General features: G+C 40.8%; 2 protein-coding genes across 3 annotated transcripts; both read right to left on the bottom strand.

The window, feature by feature from the left end:
- Positions 1–859: 859 nt before the first annotated feature.
- LOC137867443 (eosinophil peroxidase-like) lies at positions 860–6,176 on the bottom strand. 2 transcript variants are annotated; one of them, XM_068704039.1, is made up of 15 exons: positions 6,111–6,176; positions 5,820–5,888; positions 5,435–5,522; positions 5,125–5,300; positions 4,900–5,032; positions 4,530–4,659; positions 4,226–4,432; positions 3,760–4,120; positions 3,500–3,660; positions 3,152–3,410; positions 2,891–3,061; positions 2,516–2,753; positions 2,196–2,395; positions 2,057–2,089; positions 860–1,937 (listed from the first exon to the last, which is right to left on the bottom strand). In XM_068704039.1, the coding sequence occupies exons 2-15, from the start codon at positions 5,884–5,886 to the stop codon at positions 1,516–1,518; spliced, it is 2,646 nt and encodes an 881-aa protein (XP_068560140.1). In that variant the 5' UTR covers positions 5,887–5,888; positions 6,111–6,176; the 3' UTR covers positions 860–1,515. The 2 variants fall into 2 exon arrangements, with proteins under 2 accessions (XP_068560140.1, XP_068560139.1); XM_068704038.1 differs by lacking the exon at positions 6,111–6,176 and adding an exon at positions 6,017–6,106.
- Positions 6,177–9,377: 3,201 nt separating this feature from the next.
- Positions 9,378–14,650, bottom strand: LOC137867011 (eosinophil peroxidase-like). The gene is made up of 10 exons (XM_068703383.1): positions 14,513–14,650; positions 14,294–14,426; positions 13,887–14,016; positions 13,572–13,778; positions 13,104–13,476; positions 12,844–13,004; positions 12,496–12,754; positions 10,259–10,429; positions 9,890–10,127; positions 9,378–9,798 (listed from the first exon to the last, which is right to left on the bottom strand). Exons 1-10 carry the CDS (start codon positions 14,586–14,588, stop codon positions 9,594–9,596), a joined length of 1,953 nt encoding a protein of 650 aa, XP_068559484.1. The 5' UTR covers positions 14,589–14,650; the 3' UTR covers positions 9,378–9,593.
- Positions 14,651–16,238: the final 1,588 nt, after the last annotated feature.

Genomic DNA, 16,238 nt, shown 5'->3' with positions numbered 1-16,238 from the left:
CTGGCAGGGTTAAAACAGGTAGGGTAGTTGGTTCTTCAAAGAGGATGCTTCATCTGCAAGTGATGAAGAGCTGAGCATGAATTCACTCCACTTAATAACTCATATTGCACACTGGCTTGCAGCAGTAGAGATGCACTGCAGGTGAAACACACCTAAACTCACTTCATCATCTGTTTGCTGAACTTTTTACCTGTTTTTAAACTGATAGCACTGTAAATAATTTGTACACAAGCATTTGCTATTGAACATCACTGAAAGATAGCATGGTTTTGATGATCGCCATGATTTGTTATTACTGTAATATAAACTTTTCTTTAGAGAATGGTGTTGCATTGCACACTTGCCAAACCACCAACCACTGAACTGAGGTCAAGTTGGTCTTTCCAATTCATGTGAAGAGGTTTAAGGGAAACTGTTGTTGTCAGTTGTTACATTTAGAGATTGTAGGTACAACATAAATAAATATCCCTTCTGAACAATCTTCTCTTTAATTAGTTCCAAGCGATCAACTTATTTTGATTCTTTGCTTTCACTTATACAAAGTTTAAAGTGCATGTATTTAAAGCACAGATTCACCTCTATGATTTATCAAGATTTGAATGATAACAGTAAGCTACATCTACAAATTAATGGTTAATTTCCAAAACTATTAAGTCCTCAAGATGAACAGAGCAGGACTTCAGTTCATCCAAAACCACAGGTTGGTAAGGCTTTCATGACTTAAAAGATTGTATGTCAGGGCCATCTACTGGTTTGGTGAAGAACATCATCAACTGTGGTTTTCTGGGCATGCAAACTAAGGTGTTGAGATCCTCTGAAGTTGTTGAGTATCATCAAAAAAATCATTCAGAGGCAGTGGTTAATTTGTATAACAATTTGTTTATTATTGTTAAACTAAAGGTGACTTTCACATTGGTTACAAATGACAGCTATTGCGTTTGTATCTTATTTGAGGATTACATGTTTGTAAATTGTACAATATGTTACAACTTTTAGAAAAGAGGGAAAGACAATAAACTGAATAATTCAAAAGAAAAGTAGGGGAAAATATAATATCTTAAGTCAAGTAGTTTTCACATTCTTTTTTACAGTAGTTCATTTTACAACAAAAGAAAAAGAGTAGAATAAGCTATGCCCTTCATGTAACAATACTAGTATCAGTGTGTTAAAAATATCCCTTCATCCAATATAAAATCTTTTATAACAATAAAATAATGCTTTTCTTTCAGCAAAGGTTCACTCCAACAAAATGTCTATTTTAAGATGTTATTTTGTCTTTAATTAAAGTCTCAGCATAGCTCTGCTCCTGAGAAAAGGTCAAACCAGAATAATTCTTAGCACTTGTGTTGCCTCAAATTCTAGTGCAATGCAGGAAACTGCACTGGAAAGTGCGATTATCTCACCCTATTGGCAGCAACTAAGAGGTATATTAGACTAAATAACTGGTCAAAACAGATTTCCTTTTGCAGCGTTTTAGGGATGCTGTTAGTCAAAAGCTGTTTCAAGAGCAGCCTCCTACTCAGTGAACAGAAAATGCCCTGAGAAGTAACCGTCTTTGGTCAAACCGTTGCCTTCGTGGTTGGCCACCAGATAGACATGGTCTCCGTTGCTAAGCTTAATGTAGGTGTGGCCACTGGCTGTGATGTAACCGTTCTGCCGGGTGGTGTATGAGTGCACGATCAGATCATCGTTACGCATCAGGTCTATACTGCCATCCTTTTGGAAGATGGTGCAGTCGAACTGGAATTCATAGACACCTGGATGCTGACATGTAAACATCCCTGTCTCTGTGTCATAGCTGTTCTGTCCATTGTAGATGATCTCACTGAAGGTGAGGGGCATACCAGGTTGGGGCATGTCGTTGCCAAGTCGCACAGAGAAAGCAACTTTTTCAAAGGTGCCAGGAGGTCCAGGAGGTCCAGGAGGTCCAGGAGGTCCTGTATGAAAAAAAGACATACAATTAGAAAATACAATTATATCAAGAGGACCTTCCCATTACAGTATTTTCAAGTAATATTTTTCAATTTAAGTATTTATGGATGAGTTGTGGATTTACCTGTTGGTTCCAGGGGTCCATGTGGGTCTTGTGCTAGTAAAAAATTAAAAGGAAAATCAGTATATTCAAAATATTCTAATGTCGGAAATGATTGACTTTGGTCAACTGTGTCAGATGGGATTTCAGGACATCAACTCACCATTCTCCTTCCATGGACTGAGATCAAAGGCAGGGATGTTCTCACACTGGGTGTAACCGTAGCCACGAGGTCGGTACAGAAAGGGTTTTTCCGGTACTTCAGTGATACCAGTGTTGTCACAGATAATGCGAGCGAGCGAAGTTTTCCTCAGGGATTCCCTCTGGGCCTCAGTAAATACGCCATCATTCTCCCACCAAAGTCTGAAATTGGACAGTTTGGTAACATTTAAAGTCTATGAATCTCTCAATCTCTCAATAATGTAAACGTGCAGGTAACACAAATATCTCCACATCTTTAGCAATGTCAGTTATGAAACATACCGGTCTCCCTGGCGGATCCGCTGGAACTGAGTGGCAATCAGGCAGGCAAACAAAGGTCCCACTCTTCCTCCATTGACAAACGGCTCAGCCACTCCTCCCAGCCACACATCGATGTTGTCAGGTGTTTTGTAGAGATCCAGCAGTTTCTTGGCCAAATCTGTGTTCTTCAGCACTTTAGCCAACTCTTCCAGATTTTGTGGTTGTGTCAGCCCACAGAACTTGCGCCATTTGTTGTAGCCTAAAAATGACATACAGGGTGTAAATATGCTGCAACGTTTTAGGAGTGTGATCTTTAATGCCTGCAAAATCCGAGATATATAAGTAAAATTGACTCTCTATATAAAGAACACATAGGTATGAAGACTAAATAACTACCAGGGAGTCCATGGTCTCTTCCTCTCTGCATGTTGAGGGCAGCCAGATCCAGTGCCAAATCACTGGTGAATTTAAACAGCCTGTCCCTGAGCTCATCAGACATCATGTGATCCTGTGTGTTCAGCTTGGCCGGACGACCCACCAGGCCCCTGATGATTGGGTCCACACCACCTAAGGAACACAAGAGATAATTTAATTTTGGTCAATTGTATTCATTCTCTGTTTAGGGAACGACTAACAAGTTAAAGACCTTGGCATTACCTTCAAAGACGACCCTCCACGATGTGAAGAAGGCTTTGTGCAGCAATGGGCTGGGGAAATCAGGGTGCTCCTCGTATGTCTCATTAAGACGAAACATTATAGGCTGAACCATCAGGTGAGCGAATCGGTAGGCAGCTGTGGCAAACACATTGGTGATCGAGGGGTCCACGTCTTCATCATAACCAGGGTAGGTAGACAGATAACGGGCAATGAAGTCTGGACCAACAATGTGAAGTAAGTAGTCTCTGAAAGTGAGAACCTAAAAGACAGAAAATACACTGAGTTGATTGAACCATCTGAAGACATACCAATATTTCTGTAATCCACTCAGCTAAACCTGTCTCTAACCTGCAAATATCCTCCCATGATTTTACGTCCTTCTTGATAGAGTCTCTCTCCATCCCAGTGAGGATTGAGGTCTGCCAGACGATCAACCAGACGGTTGTGCTCACGCATGAACAGTGTGTGTAAAGAGGTCAGACCACCGTGCTCATTGGACCGCTCGTCACCTTTAAAGTCAGATAAAATGAGGTCAAAAGTGCTATCAGCCCCTGTGATGGATTTAACATTTTTAAGATTTGTACATCAGTGTTTTTGCTGCCACTCACCAGCCACAAAGCACGGCACCTCCTTTGCATATTGGTCATCAGTAATGCGGACTCGGTTGGCACACACGTTGGTAACCATGGAGGAGAAGGGCAGGAGCTCACGGCTGTTGTCAGTGTACTGTTCGTTAACTCTCAGCCGGCCCTTATCTGAGGTGAGGTCTCGTAGGAAACGAGCTTTGTTGTCCTCTGCACCGTAGACCTGACCTCCATCAAGGTACGCTGTGAGACCATTCATCTGCTGACGGACAGTGCTTGCACCAAACATGTGGCCGAAGTTGCCAGAACCACAAGCTGCTGCTGAGCGGAAGAAGGGGATGCACTTGTCTGAGTTACTGCCAAAGCGAGAGTCATCCTTGGGAATCTGTTTAGATCACAATAATCAGTTAACATTTGGTGTGTGTGTGTGTGTGTGTATGTTTTTTAGATTAATTCATGTCTTTTCTTGTGTAATGCAGCAAACACTGACATCAATGGGGAAGCAGGGCTCTGTGTTTTCACAGCTCTTGTCACAGTCAATCCCATTACTGAACGAGTTGATCGAAGGAGAGTGAGGAGTGAAGGTCAGGTCATGATCAGTCCACTGGCCGAAGATTGTTACCAAGTGACTGTAGAGTGGGTCGCTCTCCACATCAGAGTTTGCTGTTCGCAGAATTTTGTTGGACACATCTCTGACCTGAGGACAGGATGTGGACAATGAGCACCTTGGTGAAAAGGACTGCAAGTGTTTTTCTTTCCATGGTCAGTGAAGATGATATTCTGAAGTATGTTACCAAGGGAAGAAGATGGTTGTTGATTCTGTGCTCAGGGTCCCAGCCTCTGGGCTGAGAGGTTTTATCCTGATACTCATCAGGGAGGGAGCGGGTGAAAGGCGTGTTGGAGGATCCCCAGCGGGTGTTTTTCCTACACAAGTATAAAAAAATTCCCTTACTCTGTTAATCTTCTCTGTTTTGAAGATGACTCTCTTTGCATTTGTTGAATTTTACTGAGCAAAAGGAATACAGGGAAAGGGATAAGGGACTACTTGCATTAAAAGTCCCAAGTCAAACCCAAAATCAGAGCCATCATAAAAATGTTCCTGAACTAAGTGATAGATGTGCAGTAAAGGGTATATAAAATGTTGCCATTGAATCGTTGCCTCACTTGTTGTTGCAGACGCTGCTTGCAGTGCGAAATTTGTCTAAATTGGCAATTGTACTGCAAGAAGGGTCACGATGTTGGGGAGAGCAGCCGGTCAGTTTAGCAATTAACTGCAGATCCTCCTCAGAGATCAGATCTAATTAACAGAGACAAGAAATAAGCATCTCAGCTGCAACCGATTTACAAATGTTTGAAAGAAATTTCGGTGAAGCTGTAAAGGATAGATACCTGTGGCATTGATGGAGCGTTTTAGACGTCTTTGCAAAGACCTCTGGATCAGTTCAACGGCATTATGCATATAGTCAGCAGCCCGCACAGCATTACGGGTTTGCCCAACAGGCTGCTTCAACAACCGCAGGATGTCTGACGGACTCACTGCATTCCTCCTCACGCGTTCAACGCTCCTGTATTGTGTGGAGAGGTCACATTTATGATTTCAGTCAGAATGTCTTCAATAGCAATTTCATACACCTTTGTTGAACAACTTTTTGTTCAATCAAAGTAGGCGAAGAATGTGTTCAGCAGGCTACACACTCACACTCTCCTGGAGTACTCATAGGCTGAGTCTACTGTGGCCTTGGCTTCAATCACAGCCCTTTCAATGGCACTCCTGCTCAAATGGGATTCTGAAAAAGAATAAAACACAATTTGTTTCATTTATTTTCTTGTTCATACTTAATACTGACGTTTTTGTGCAGTGCATTTCTGAGATGATAATTTTTCATCCATACCACACAGTTACAGCATTTTACAAAATATGTATTGTCTCACAACGAACAAACAAACTCAAACATTTTGACTGAGATCTGATCAAATTGATACCAAAAATAAGAGACTAAAATGTAGTTGGAATCAAACAAATAATGAATGCATTTAATGCTATGTGTAGCTATTCTAAATGGGAGGATAGAGATATTACTCACCAGCGTTCACCTGGCATTGCAAGCTCAGGTAAAGAACTGCAGCCAGTAGGCACAGAAAGCGATTCATCTCTGTAAAAAAGACAGATATTCTCCAGTCAGTAAGGCACTGGTCAAATCACTTAAACTAACTAAAGTTCTAACCAAATACTTGAAAGTATAAAACAAATAGAATCCAATCTAATACATGATTTACTTACTAATAATCGTTAGTTATTGGCCATAGAATATTTACTGCATCTATTAAGTCAAAGTAAATAGAATATAGAAAGTTGAAAATAAAAGTAAAGCAACCTTTGAGAAGTGAAAGGTCGTGTCGTTGGATTATTTGTAGCTGCAGTCCTTTTTTATTCTCTGGATGGACGCGTCATGTAACGCCCATGTTTGTCAGGAATGTTTTTCAGACAATGGATTATTTTTTTTCCTCCTAGTTCCGCATCTGCAGCAGGATTCCTGTTAAGCAACTTCAAGTGTGCCATTTACGGTAAATAGAGCAACGAGGAAGACTATCCTCTCACTGAAGATCAGTTGCGGTACAAGGCCAAAGTTTGTGTGACGATACGTTAATCTTGTTTGATCTAGTTTATTCTTAAAGACAAAGTTCAGGTCCGGCAGAGGAAGACATTGCTAGGAATAATTAACAACGTTATTATTGGTAAATGAGAAAGAGAAAATAATCTCACATAGTGACACATTTTGCTTTATAATTTATTGTTTCATTTTTGTCATGCATTTATGTCTTTCTTTGTAAATTCTTCAAATCTGTACAAAATAAAATGTAATCATTTAGGACTAAACTGCTGTGGCGCTATAGATTGTTCTCTCAAATGCATTTTATAGATATAGCTTTTGCACAACAAAAACATTTAAATAATACCGCAGTTACGTGATTTTCGTCAACTGTTCTTGTTTCGGTGTATTTTAAAAACTAATTTAAATTTCACATTTTTGAAAAGACCTACGTGAATATTGTATAGTTCTAAAAAATATAAATAATAATGTAAGCCATTATAATAGGTTACATCATAATAACGCTATCGTTTTCGGGAAAGTCAAATATGTCAGATGTCTGTCAAGATGCCAATAACTTCCTGGAATGGAAACATCAACGGAATGTTTGACACGCTGGCATGAAAGTCCATTGCGTGCGAGGGAGACAAAAACATACAAACAAAATATGTATGCGCCAAAGCATTTGGTGACTTAGATCATTCGCTAATTTAAAAATGCCGTGCGCCTATGGGTATTCTGATGAAATTAAGAGGATTCCAGCTTTTTAATGAACGAAAACGTAATTATGCTTCTCTTATTGGATTCCAAACAAATCTGAAATATAGATATCACCTACATCTAGAGTGAAACATAAAAGCATTGTATTATTTGTCCAAACAAATTCACTTTTTATATTTATGTTAGCCAGGCCATGTTTATGTTCCACAATTACCAAACAACCTGTTCTTTTCTGCGACAACAAGGTAATAATATAATTAAATGTATTACATTTATGCGCATATTCCACGCGGGTGTCTTGGGTTTCGGTATATAATGTGTTCTTTGGATATAGGCAACGTGTTGTTGGAGCACTTGATGGGAGGAAGGCCTTTCAATGTGATGATAGCCCGCCATTATGACGCACAAACACACAAACACACACACACACACACACACACACAAACACACACACACACACACACAGGTGCGAGTGAGCGTGCACAGTGTTGCTCATGCGGGTCAATGTCAAACTGGGACGCTGGAATAAAACAGAGCCATCGTTAGTTAGTGTTATTAGTGACATGTGTTCTTTTCCTATGACAAGTACAACTGTCTCCTATATGATCTTAAAAACAGCCACAGCCGATCCAGCTGTGTGGACGGATAGTGCATAGTCTATTTTTTCCAAGTTTCAATTTGATTTTAGCACATTTAAATTGACCCCAGTCTGAGGGCATATGACAACTCGCATATGACAACAAAGTATGAGTAAGCAGGCCGAAATTGAACAAGGTGTGGTTGACGGTAAGCCACAATGCTATGCCTCAAGGAGACACCATTTCAAAATGATTGATGAGTATTATGTAGTCTGAGCTTGTTTCTCCTATTAGGGCTTTCTAATACAGGTCCATGCCTTTTTGGCAGGACCTATATAGTTCCATTTTATATGATCTAAACTATTTTGGACCTAAATCGTGTAGATATTTGTGTACCTTTGTTTTATGGTGTTTGGTAGTCCACAGCAATTTAATGAGACCCAAATTTCCAAGTTGTATGCAGGATATAGGCTACAGGGTGGCCTTTAAATTCTTCTCCACAAGTAAGTTTAATAAAGTCAGGAACCTTCCATAAATAAACAAAAAACTAATTGTATCACAATAACAAAATCTACAGAAGTAAAGTAATACAAATAAAGTAATAAAGTAAAAGAAAACAAGGTTAATTTGGCAGACACTTCAGTATGTTGTCTGTGGTTATAAAGTGTGTTTTGGCAACATTTTGTAGCAATTATCAAGGAAACAAATAAATAGATTGTTGGCTGGAAGGGTGTGTGGGATATTAAAGAGTAATGATATGCTGAAAAATGAAGCACTCCCACCTATCAACTCAAATTGTAACAATTTAGTTCAAAGGGACTTTACAGGCATGAAAGCTTCAAGAACAATGTTGCCAAAGTATCAAAATACAAAAAGTCCTTGTAGCAGTTGGTAAATCTAAACTAAGTGCACTTCTGTCTGGCCAACATAAAGTATCCTGAATATGCGTATAGATTCTTTAATTAAAGAAAAATACCATGACAAAAGATTTCATAAAAACATGCTTGATTTTGATCACATGGTTGGATGCTGGTTGTTTTCGAAGAACTGTAAAAGGGGCAGTGTGTTGTATTTGGCAACATCTAACAGTGACAAGAGCGTATAGGAACACTAGTCTAACTCTCACCACATCAACGGTTGGTCAGTGCCGCTCGGTGTCTGATACGATTCACCGAGCTAAGTATTCATTTGTTGGTTAAAGGTACTATCCACTAACTTTTATTTGACTTCATACATGTAAACCAAACTGCAAACACTGTTAACACATTTGGAGTTCACAGTCGCAAAATGTCATCTTATTAAAAATGATTCAAGCTTTCTAAACACACCAAAAACACACACTAATTTATGGTTTCAAGGTCCCGCAGACACAATTTGTAAGAATGTAAGCTGTGGCACGCAGCATGATCAAATAACTTGATCACTGGATTAATTTATTGTGATTTGACTTGTACATGTGATTATTGTATATTATCTTCTTCAAATGTTATATATTTAAACATGGTATATACCAAGCCAGCGTGAACCCTGTGCTGTGCAGTAGATGTATTGTCTCATGGTCCAATGTTGCACAAGCACCAGAGATCTTGAAACTATTAGAAAAATTATAGTCATAATTCAAATAACACTTATTTATTACACTTAAGATGATGTAAATTGTCAACTCTTAAAACAAACAATACTATATTTCACATAATTCTTTTTGTAAAATAGACACCTTGTAAAGTATTTTGAAATTATCAGAGAGGTCACATTCATTGGTCAGGAATAAAAATCTACATTTTAAAGAGAAGAAAATCAAATAAAAAGGAACTAAGAAAATATTACATTTCAACTGATAGCTAGCACTCAGATTTATATCCGGCAGAAATTTGATGTATAATTTCCCTTACATTTAAACACACAGTAAAGTAAAATCAGATGCCCTGCGATGTAGCTGTCTTTAGTCAGACTGCTGGATGGGGGACTTCTACTCAATATTCTCCTTCCATGGACTGAGGTCAAAGGCAGGGATGTCCCAACATTCAGTGTAACTGGACCTTGTGGAGTACTGGAAGGGCTGTGCTGGTACATTTGTGATACCAGTGTTGTCACAGATGATACGGGCGAGCGAGGTGTTCCTCAGGGAGTCCCTCTGGGCCTCAGTGAAAACTCCCTTGTTCTCCCACCAAAGTCTGAAATTGGTAGTTCATATTTAAAAGTGCGGGTAAGACTATCTGCACATCTTTAGTACATGTCAGCCAATAATGCATTTTCAGTGCTTACCGGTCTCCCTGGCGGATCCGCTGGAACTGAGTGGCAATCAGGCAGGCAAACAAAGGTCCCACTCTTCCTCCAGGGACAAACGGCTCAGCCACTCCTCCCAGCCACACATCGATGTTGTCAGGTGTTTTGTAGAGTTTCAGCAGTTGCTGGGCCAGCTTCTTATTTTTCAGCACTTTTGACAGCTGTTTCTTATTTTTTGGCTGCGTCAGCCCACAGAACTTACGCCATTTGTTGTAGCCTAAAAAGGGGCACAAAGGGTGAAAATGTAGCCATGTTTAAGATAAAGTATGATCAGTAATGCCTGCAAAGTTGCAGATACAATTCTAGAGATCCACGAAAATAAATAGAAAGACTCATTGAGAGTTATACCAGGGAGTCCATGGTCTCTTCCTCTCTGCATGTTGAGGGAAGCCAGATCCAGTGCCAAATCACTGGTGAATTTAAACAGCCTGTCCCTGAGCTCATCAGACATCATGTGATCCTGTGTGTTCAGCTTAGCCTTATGACCCACCAGGCCTCTGATGATTGGGTCCACACCACCTGAAGAACACGAGGGAACATTTTAAGTGTATATGCTACTGCTGCTGATTCCACTGAGAATCATGACCTCATGCATGCACTCTGCAACTCATTGTGGTTTTTAACTGCTTTAATGATAATGATAATAACAGTAGTAATAATAATAATGTATACAAAAATATGAAGAAGAAGAAGAAGCTACTATCTGCACTTTGAGATCATTTTTCAGTGTTGTCATGTAAGAACCCATCTAACTGTTTCATTGGAGACTCGATCGTGAGGAACGTCAGGAGAAAAGCGGCGGCAACTTTTTTGCTTTCCGGGGCGCAAAGGTAACTGACATCCTGGAAAAGTTTTCCAGCATCTTGGCCAAACGCCCACTTGCCCTGGACTTGGTTGTGCATGTGCGAGGCAATGACATTTCCAACCAGTCCTCTATAACGACTCCCTTGAGGTCCATGGTAAACGGGTCTTTATCAGCGAAACCCCACTCACACAACCGTGGCGTGGGTCGGTTAAGCCGCTCTACACCAAGTCAACCTCCGCAGCCCGAAACGTGGCTTTTATTTATCATTTGAATCGTTCCTGGAAAGGTCCTGCCTTTATCCACCCTGACGGCGTCCACCTAAATGGCTTAGGGTCACGCACTCTAACTGACAATATTGTCTACTCCACCTTGACCTCACCGTCGCACTGACTACCCCACATCGCATTTCCTCACCTGGCAATCGCCTGTCAACGCATGCATAACCCTCCGTTCCCTACAAGCAACACTAGCTCCTCCTGGCGGCTTGGTGGGTGTCCTACTACTCTCTCCCGAGTCTCCACCTTAACTTCAACTCCCGCGACCCATGAACATACCCGTCAGAAACAACAATCTGCATATCAATGATGCCACGAATTGTGTAGCGTCTGAATTTCTTAATATTACTGAATCTTTAAATTTCACGCAACATGTTTCTGGTGCCACTCACAGGGGTGGTCACACCTTGGACCTTGTGCTCTCTCTGGGTCTTGCTATTGACCCATTGTGAGGACATACTGATCAGTGATCATACATGTATTTTCTTTGATCTTTCTGTAAATGCTGACCCCTTGGGTCTTTAAAGAAACATTGCGTTCCCGCAGTATTACTCAGAGTACAGCTGACAATGATGTCATCAATTTCATGAATTGATATGGTTTAATCAGGAGGAGGTTTACTTCGTATGTGGTTTGAGAAAGTAAAGGTTGAAGGCGGACTTAGAACGTGTCTTGTATTAGAGCGCTCTGTGTCCGAGTGCTTTGTGTTCATTGTTTATCATTTGATAGTCTATACATCTTGGCACCAACAGTTCATTGTAAGTAGGCAATTGTTTGGTTATACGGTAACTATAACAATGAGCCGGTTTCATATAACACACTTGGTTACACACAGGAGGCAATGCTCCTAGTCAGTATTATTGCAATAAGCCTCCAGCCATCAGTGGCAGCACAGATTGCAGAGCAGAGCTCTGAGCAAGTAAGAAAATATACACCCTACTGCAGTAGTTCTCAAACTTTCCTATCTTAAGGCCCACTTCTGTTTGATTACAAATCTCAGGGAATCACTTCCCAAATCATGAGAAAAACAGATAACATGACAAAAAGGAGAACAAAATAAACGGGGCTTTTAATAGGCTAAGTGCTCCACTTTCTGCTCTAATGACCAAAATAAATATTCAGCTCTACCATCACTGCCTGCCATTACAAACCCAAATATGTTGTATTCATGGTCACCTTTACACATGCTTTGAAACATTTACTTTATTAATTACTATGTTTTTAATTATGTGAATTCTTGAGCACATTCAGATGTATAAAAAAATTATTAATTACCATAGCTTTTTTTTTTTTAATCTAACAATTTGGCAGTACCTCCACAGGCCACTAGATAGACCTCTCAGACCCACCAGTGGACCCCGACCAAGTTTTTTACATTCAGGGAAATCATCTGCACTCCACTGGAATAAGCCATACATTCTCTCCTGGCTGTTGACCTTTCCTTTAATAATGTGAACATCAGTGATTTCATATTTTCAATTAAGGTGAAAAGACCTTGGCATTACCTTCAAAGACGATCCTCCACGGTGTGAAGAAGGCTTTGTGCAGCAATGGGCTGGGGAAATCAGGGTGCTCCTCGTATGTCTCATTAAGACGAAACATTATAGGCTGAACCATCAGGTGAGCGAATCGGTAGGCAGCTGTGGCGAACACATTGGAGATCGAGGGGTCCACGTCTTCATCATAACCAGGGTAGGTAGACAGATAACGGGCAATGAAGTCTGGACCAACAATGTGAAGTAAGTAGTCTCTGAAAGTGAGAACCTAAAAGACAGAAAATACACTGAGTTGATTGAACCATCTGAAGACATACCAATATTTCTGTATTCCATTCAGCTAAACCTGTCTCTAACCTGCAAATATCCTCCCATGATTTTACGTCCTTCTTGATAGAGTCTCTCTCCATCCCAGTGAGGATTGAGGTCTGCCAGACGATCAACCAGACGGTTGTGCTCACGCATGAACAGTGTGTGTAAAGAGGTCAGACCACCGTGCTCATTGGACCGCTCGTCACCTTTAAAGTCAGATAAAATGAGGTCAAAAGTGCTATCAGCCCCTGTGATGGATTTAACATTTTTAAGATTTGTACATCAGTGTTTTTGCTGCCACTCACCAGCCACAAAGCACGGCACCTCCTTTGCATATTGGTCATTAGTGATGCGCTTTCGGGTGGCACACATGTTGGTAACCATGGAGGAGAAGGGCAGGAGCTCACGGCTGTTGTCAGTGTACTGTTTGTTAACTCTCAGCCGGCCCTTATCTGAGGTGAGGTCTCGTAAACTGAAACGAGCATTGATGTCCTCTGCACCACAAGCTTTGCTGTCCTCTGCACCGTACACCTGACCTACATCGAGGAACGCTGTGAGAGAGTTTATCTGCTGACGGACGGTGTGGCCGAAGTTGCCAGAACCACAAGCTGCTGCTGAGCGGAAGAAGGGGATGCACTTCTCTGACTTCCTGCCAAAGCGAGGGTCTTTCTTGGGAATCTGTTTAGATCACAATAATCAGTTAACATTTGGTGTGTGTGTGTGTGTTTTAGATGAATTCATGTCTTTTCTTGTGTAATGCAGCAAACACTGACGTCAATGGGGAAGCAGGGCTCTGTGTTTTCACAGCTCTTGTCACAGTCAATCCCGCTACTGTACGAGCGGATCGAAGGAGAGTGAGGAGTGAAGGTCAGGTCATGATCAGTCCACTGGCCGAAGATTGTTACCAAGTGACTGTAGAGTGGGTCGCTCTCCACATCAGAGTTTGCTGTTTGCAAAATTCTGTTGGACACATCTCTGACCTAAGGACAGGATGTGGACAATGAGCACCTTGGTGAAAAGAACTTGTACAACTGCAAGTGGGTTTTTCTTTCCATGGTCAGTGAAGATGATATTCTGAAGTATGTTACCAAGGGAAGAAGATGTCCGTTGATTCTGTGCTCAGGGTCCCAGCCTTTTGGCAGAGAGATTTGATCCTGATACTCAGCAGGGAGCCAGCGGGTGAAAGGCGTGTTGGAGGATCCCAAGCGGGTGTTTTTTCTAGACAAGAAAAAAGTCATTATTTTTCTTTGTTTCACACATAGGTGCACCATGCACAGCGTGTACCAGAGACTGACAATTATGCCGGCAATTATACTCCAACTATCTACTCCCATTGTTAACATCTTTATGTCGGATATGAAAGGAAGAAAACAAGAGACCTGGGAGGAGTTTCAATTTGTCCACAGAGGCAAACAAATAGTCAATTAGCTGTGGACATATTTGTCAGTTGTTCTTTTCCTTCACCCATCAATCTTAAAATTGCTAGTTGCCACACCTGTTGTTACAGACGCTGCTTGCAGTGCGAAACCTGCCTAAATTGGGAGTAGTCTTGCAAGAAGGGGCACGATGTCGGGTAGAGCAGCCTGTCCCATCAGCAATGAACTGCAGATCCTCCTTAGAGATCAGATCTAATTAACAGAGACAAGAAATAGACATAGCTGTGACTTGCAGCCACCTGTATAGAAAATTCAAAGAACCTTTTTTGGATAAACACCTGTGGCATTGAGGAAAGCTTTTTGAAGTAGGCCTTTTTGCAAAGACCTCTGGATCAGTTCAACGGCATTATGCATATTGTCAGCAGCCCGCACAGCATTACGGGTTTGCCCAACAGGCTGCTTCAACAACCACAGGGTGTCTGCCGGACTCACTGCATCCCTCCTCACGTGTTCAACGCTCCTGTATTGTGTGGAGAGGTCAAAGTTATAAACACTGAGATGTCATTGCTTCTGACGCCATACAACTTCCAGTTGAAAGTATTTTACACTTTCATACTGTGCCATTTGTTTTTCTATCACTGCAGAACTTGTGTAGCAGTTCAGTAGGTTTGTTCACTCACACTTTTCTGGAGTACTCATAAGCTGAGTCCACCATGGTCTTGGTGTCAATCACAGCTTTTTCAATGACACTTCTGCTCAAATGTGGTTCTGAAGGCACAAAACAGCTTTCAGTTAGTCTGCTCTCTGTTTTCTTACAATACAGTCACCTTTCACTCTATAGCTTCTTTATTTGGAAATTCTCTTTTATTATTGTTTTACCCCAATGGATTTCTGGAGCTATTACACAGGTTTCTTTCATGTAATTACAGCTAAACACTATAGTAGAAACTCATGTTCATCTGGGATTGTCTGTATTTAGATTTGATCTAAATTAAATAAATTAACTCTGTATTTAATTTAATTCAATTTGATAGAGGTCATACTCACCAGCATTCACGTGGTTTTTCAAACACAGGTAAAGACCTGCAGTGATCAGGCACAAAACCCCCCTCATCTCTGAAAAAGATGAACATGGTCCTGTTATATACACACTAATCAACTGATAATACTAAATATACAAGAGGGCATGGTTGCCTGAAAGCGAAATACATCTGCTATTTGCAAGTGTGAAGAAAGAAAAACAATAAGAAAGTTAAAAAGTTAGACAAGAAGCTTGACCGCAACCTGTTATATTTTGGATGTCCTACTCTCTCCAGCTGCAGTTTGGAGTTGGCGTCTGTATTTATAGGTCTCCATGTTTCATAAGCTGGAGACACCGCTTTGCCACACCTAAGTAATCTTCGTTTGAGCAGGTTCCACAAAAGATGACCATGCGGTTTAGCAGGAAACTAAATAACATCACTACATGTCTTGCACTATGTTATTAAACAAAAATGTTTTAATGTAGGACTGAAGGCCAATTTAATTCTCTGCAATTAGCTTTTGAGTTCTGCAGGACAGGATTTAAACCCTAATTTAAGCAGGTTTTAGCTCTTTTAGCTCCAAGCTCCAAGTCTGACCAGCCTGCTCACCGATGTGAAGGTGGCTGAAAATTCTTTATACACAGTAAACCTATATAACAGACGTTATCTATTGAGTTTTTTTTTCTTTTACCCAGATGTTCTATTGTTTTTAACTAATTACATTTTATTTGTTAATTTCAATATAACATCTTTGGGATTTTTCTTATTTATGTGTATTTTAATATTTCTAATCAGAGTTCCACCCTTTCAAGATCATTTTCCATGACTTTTTCAGTGATGATCTGGCCGGCCTAGCTTAGCCATACACTAATATGTTTCTCTGTGTAGAAGTTTAGAGACATGCAGTCTATGGCTATTGTCCAGGCTCTTGTCATCTCCCGCCTGGACTACTGCAACTCACTACTTGCCTGAGCCCCGGCGTTGGCCATCAGACCTCTGGAGCTCGTCTGGTGTTCAATCGCCCCAAGTTCTCCCACACAAC

This window comes from Cebidichthys violaceus, unplaced genomic scaffold (genome assembly GCF_023349555.1).
Source record: "Cebidichthys violaceus isolate CVI_PGR_0920_01 unplaced genomic scaffold, fCebVio1.0.p SCAF_9, whole genome shotgun sequence".
Taxonomy (NCBI): domain Eukaryota; kingdom Metazoa; phylum Chordata; class Actinopteri; order Perciformes; family Stichaeidae; genus Cebidichthys; species Cebidichthys violaceus.
Note: the sequence above shows the minus strand (reverse complement) of the source record. Positions and strands in the feature narration are given on the sequence as shown.

Coding starts and splice junctions, on each gene's coding strand:
- LOC137867443 (XM_068704039.1), bottom strand. CDS start 5,886: ATGAATCGCTTTCTGTGCCTACTGGCTGCAGTTCTTTACCTGAGCTTG. Junction 4,121..4,225: donor AGCCCTGCTTCCCCATTGAT/GTCAGTGTTTGC, acceptor TGATCTAAACAG/ATTCCCAAGGATGACTCTCG. Junction 3,411..3,499: donor TCATGGGAGGATATTTGCAG/GTTAGAGACAGG, acceptor TCTGTCTTTTAG/GTTCTCACTTTCAGAGACTA.
- LOC137867011 (XM_068703383.1), bottom strand. CDS start 14,588: ATGCATAATGCCGTTGAACTGATCCAGAGGTCTTTGCAAAAAGGCCTA. Junction 14,427..14,512: donor AGCTTTCCTCAATGCCACAG/GTGTTTATCCAA, acceptor TCTGTTAATTAG/ATCTGATCTCTAAGGAGGAT. Junction 14,017..14,293: donor AGCAGCGTCTGTAACAACAG/GTGTGGCAACTA, acceptor TTTCTTGTCTAG/AAAAAACACCCGCTTGGGAT.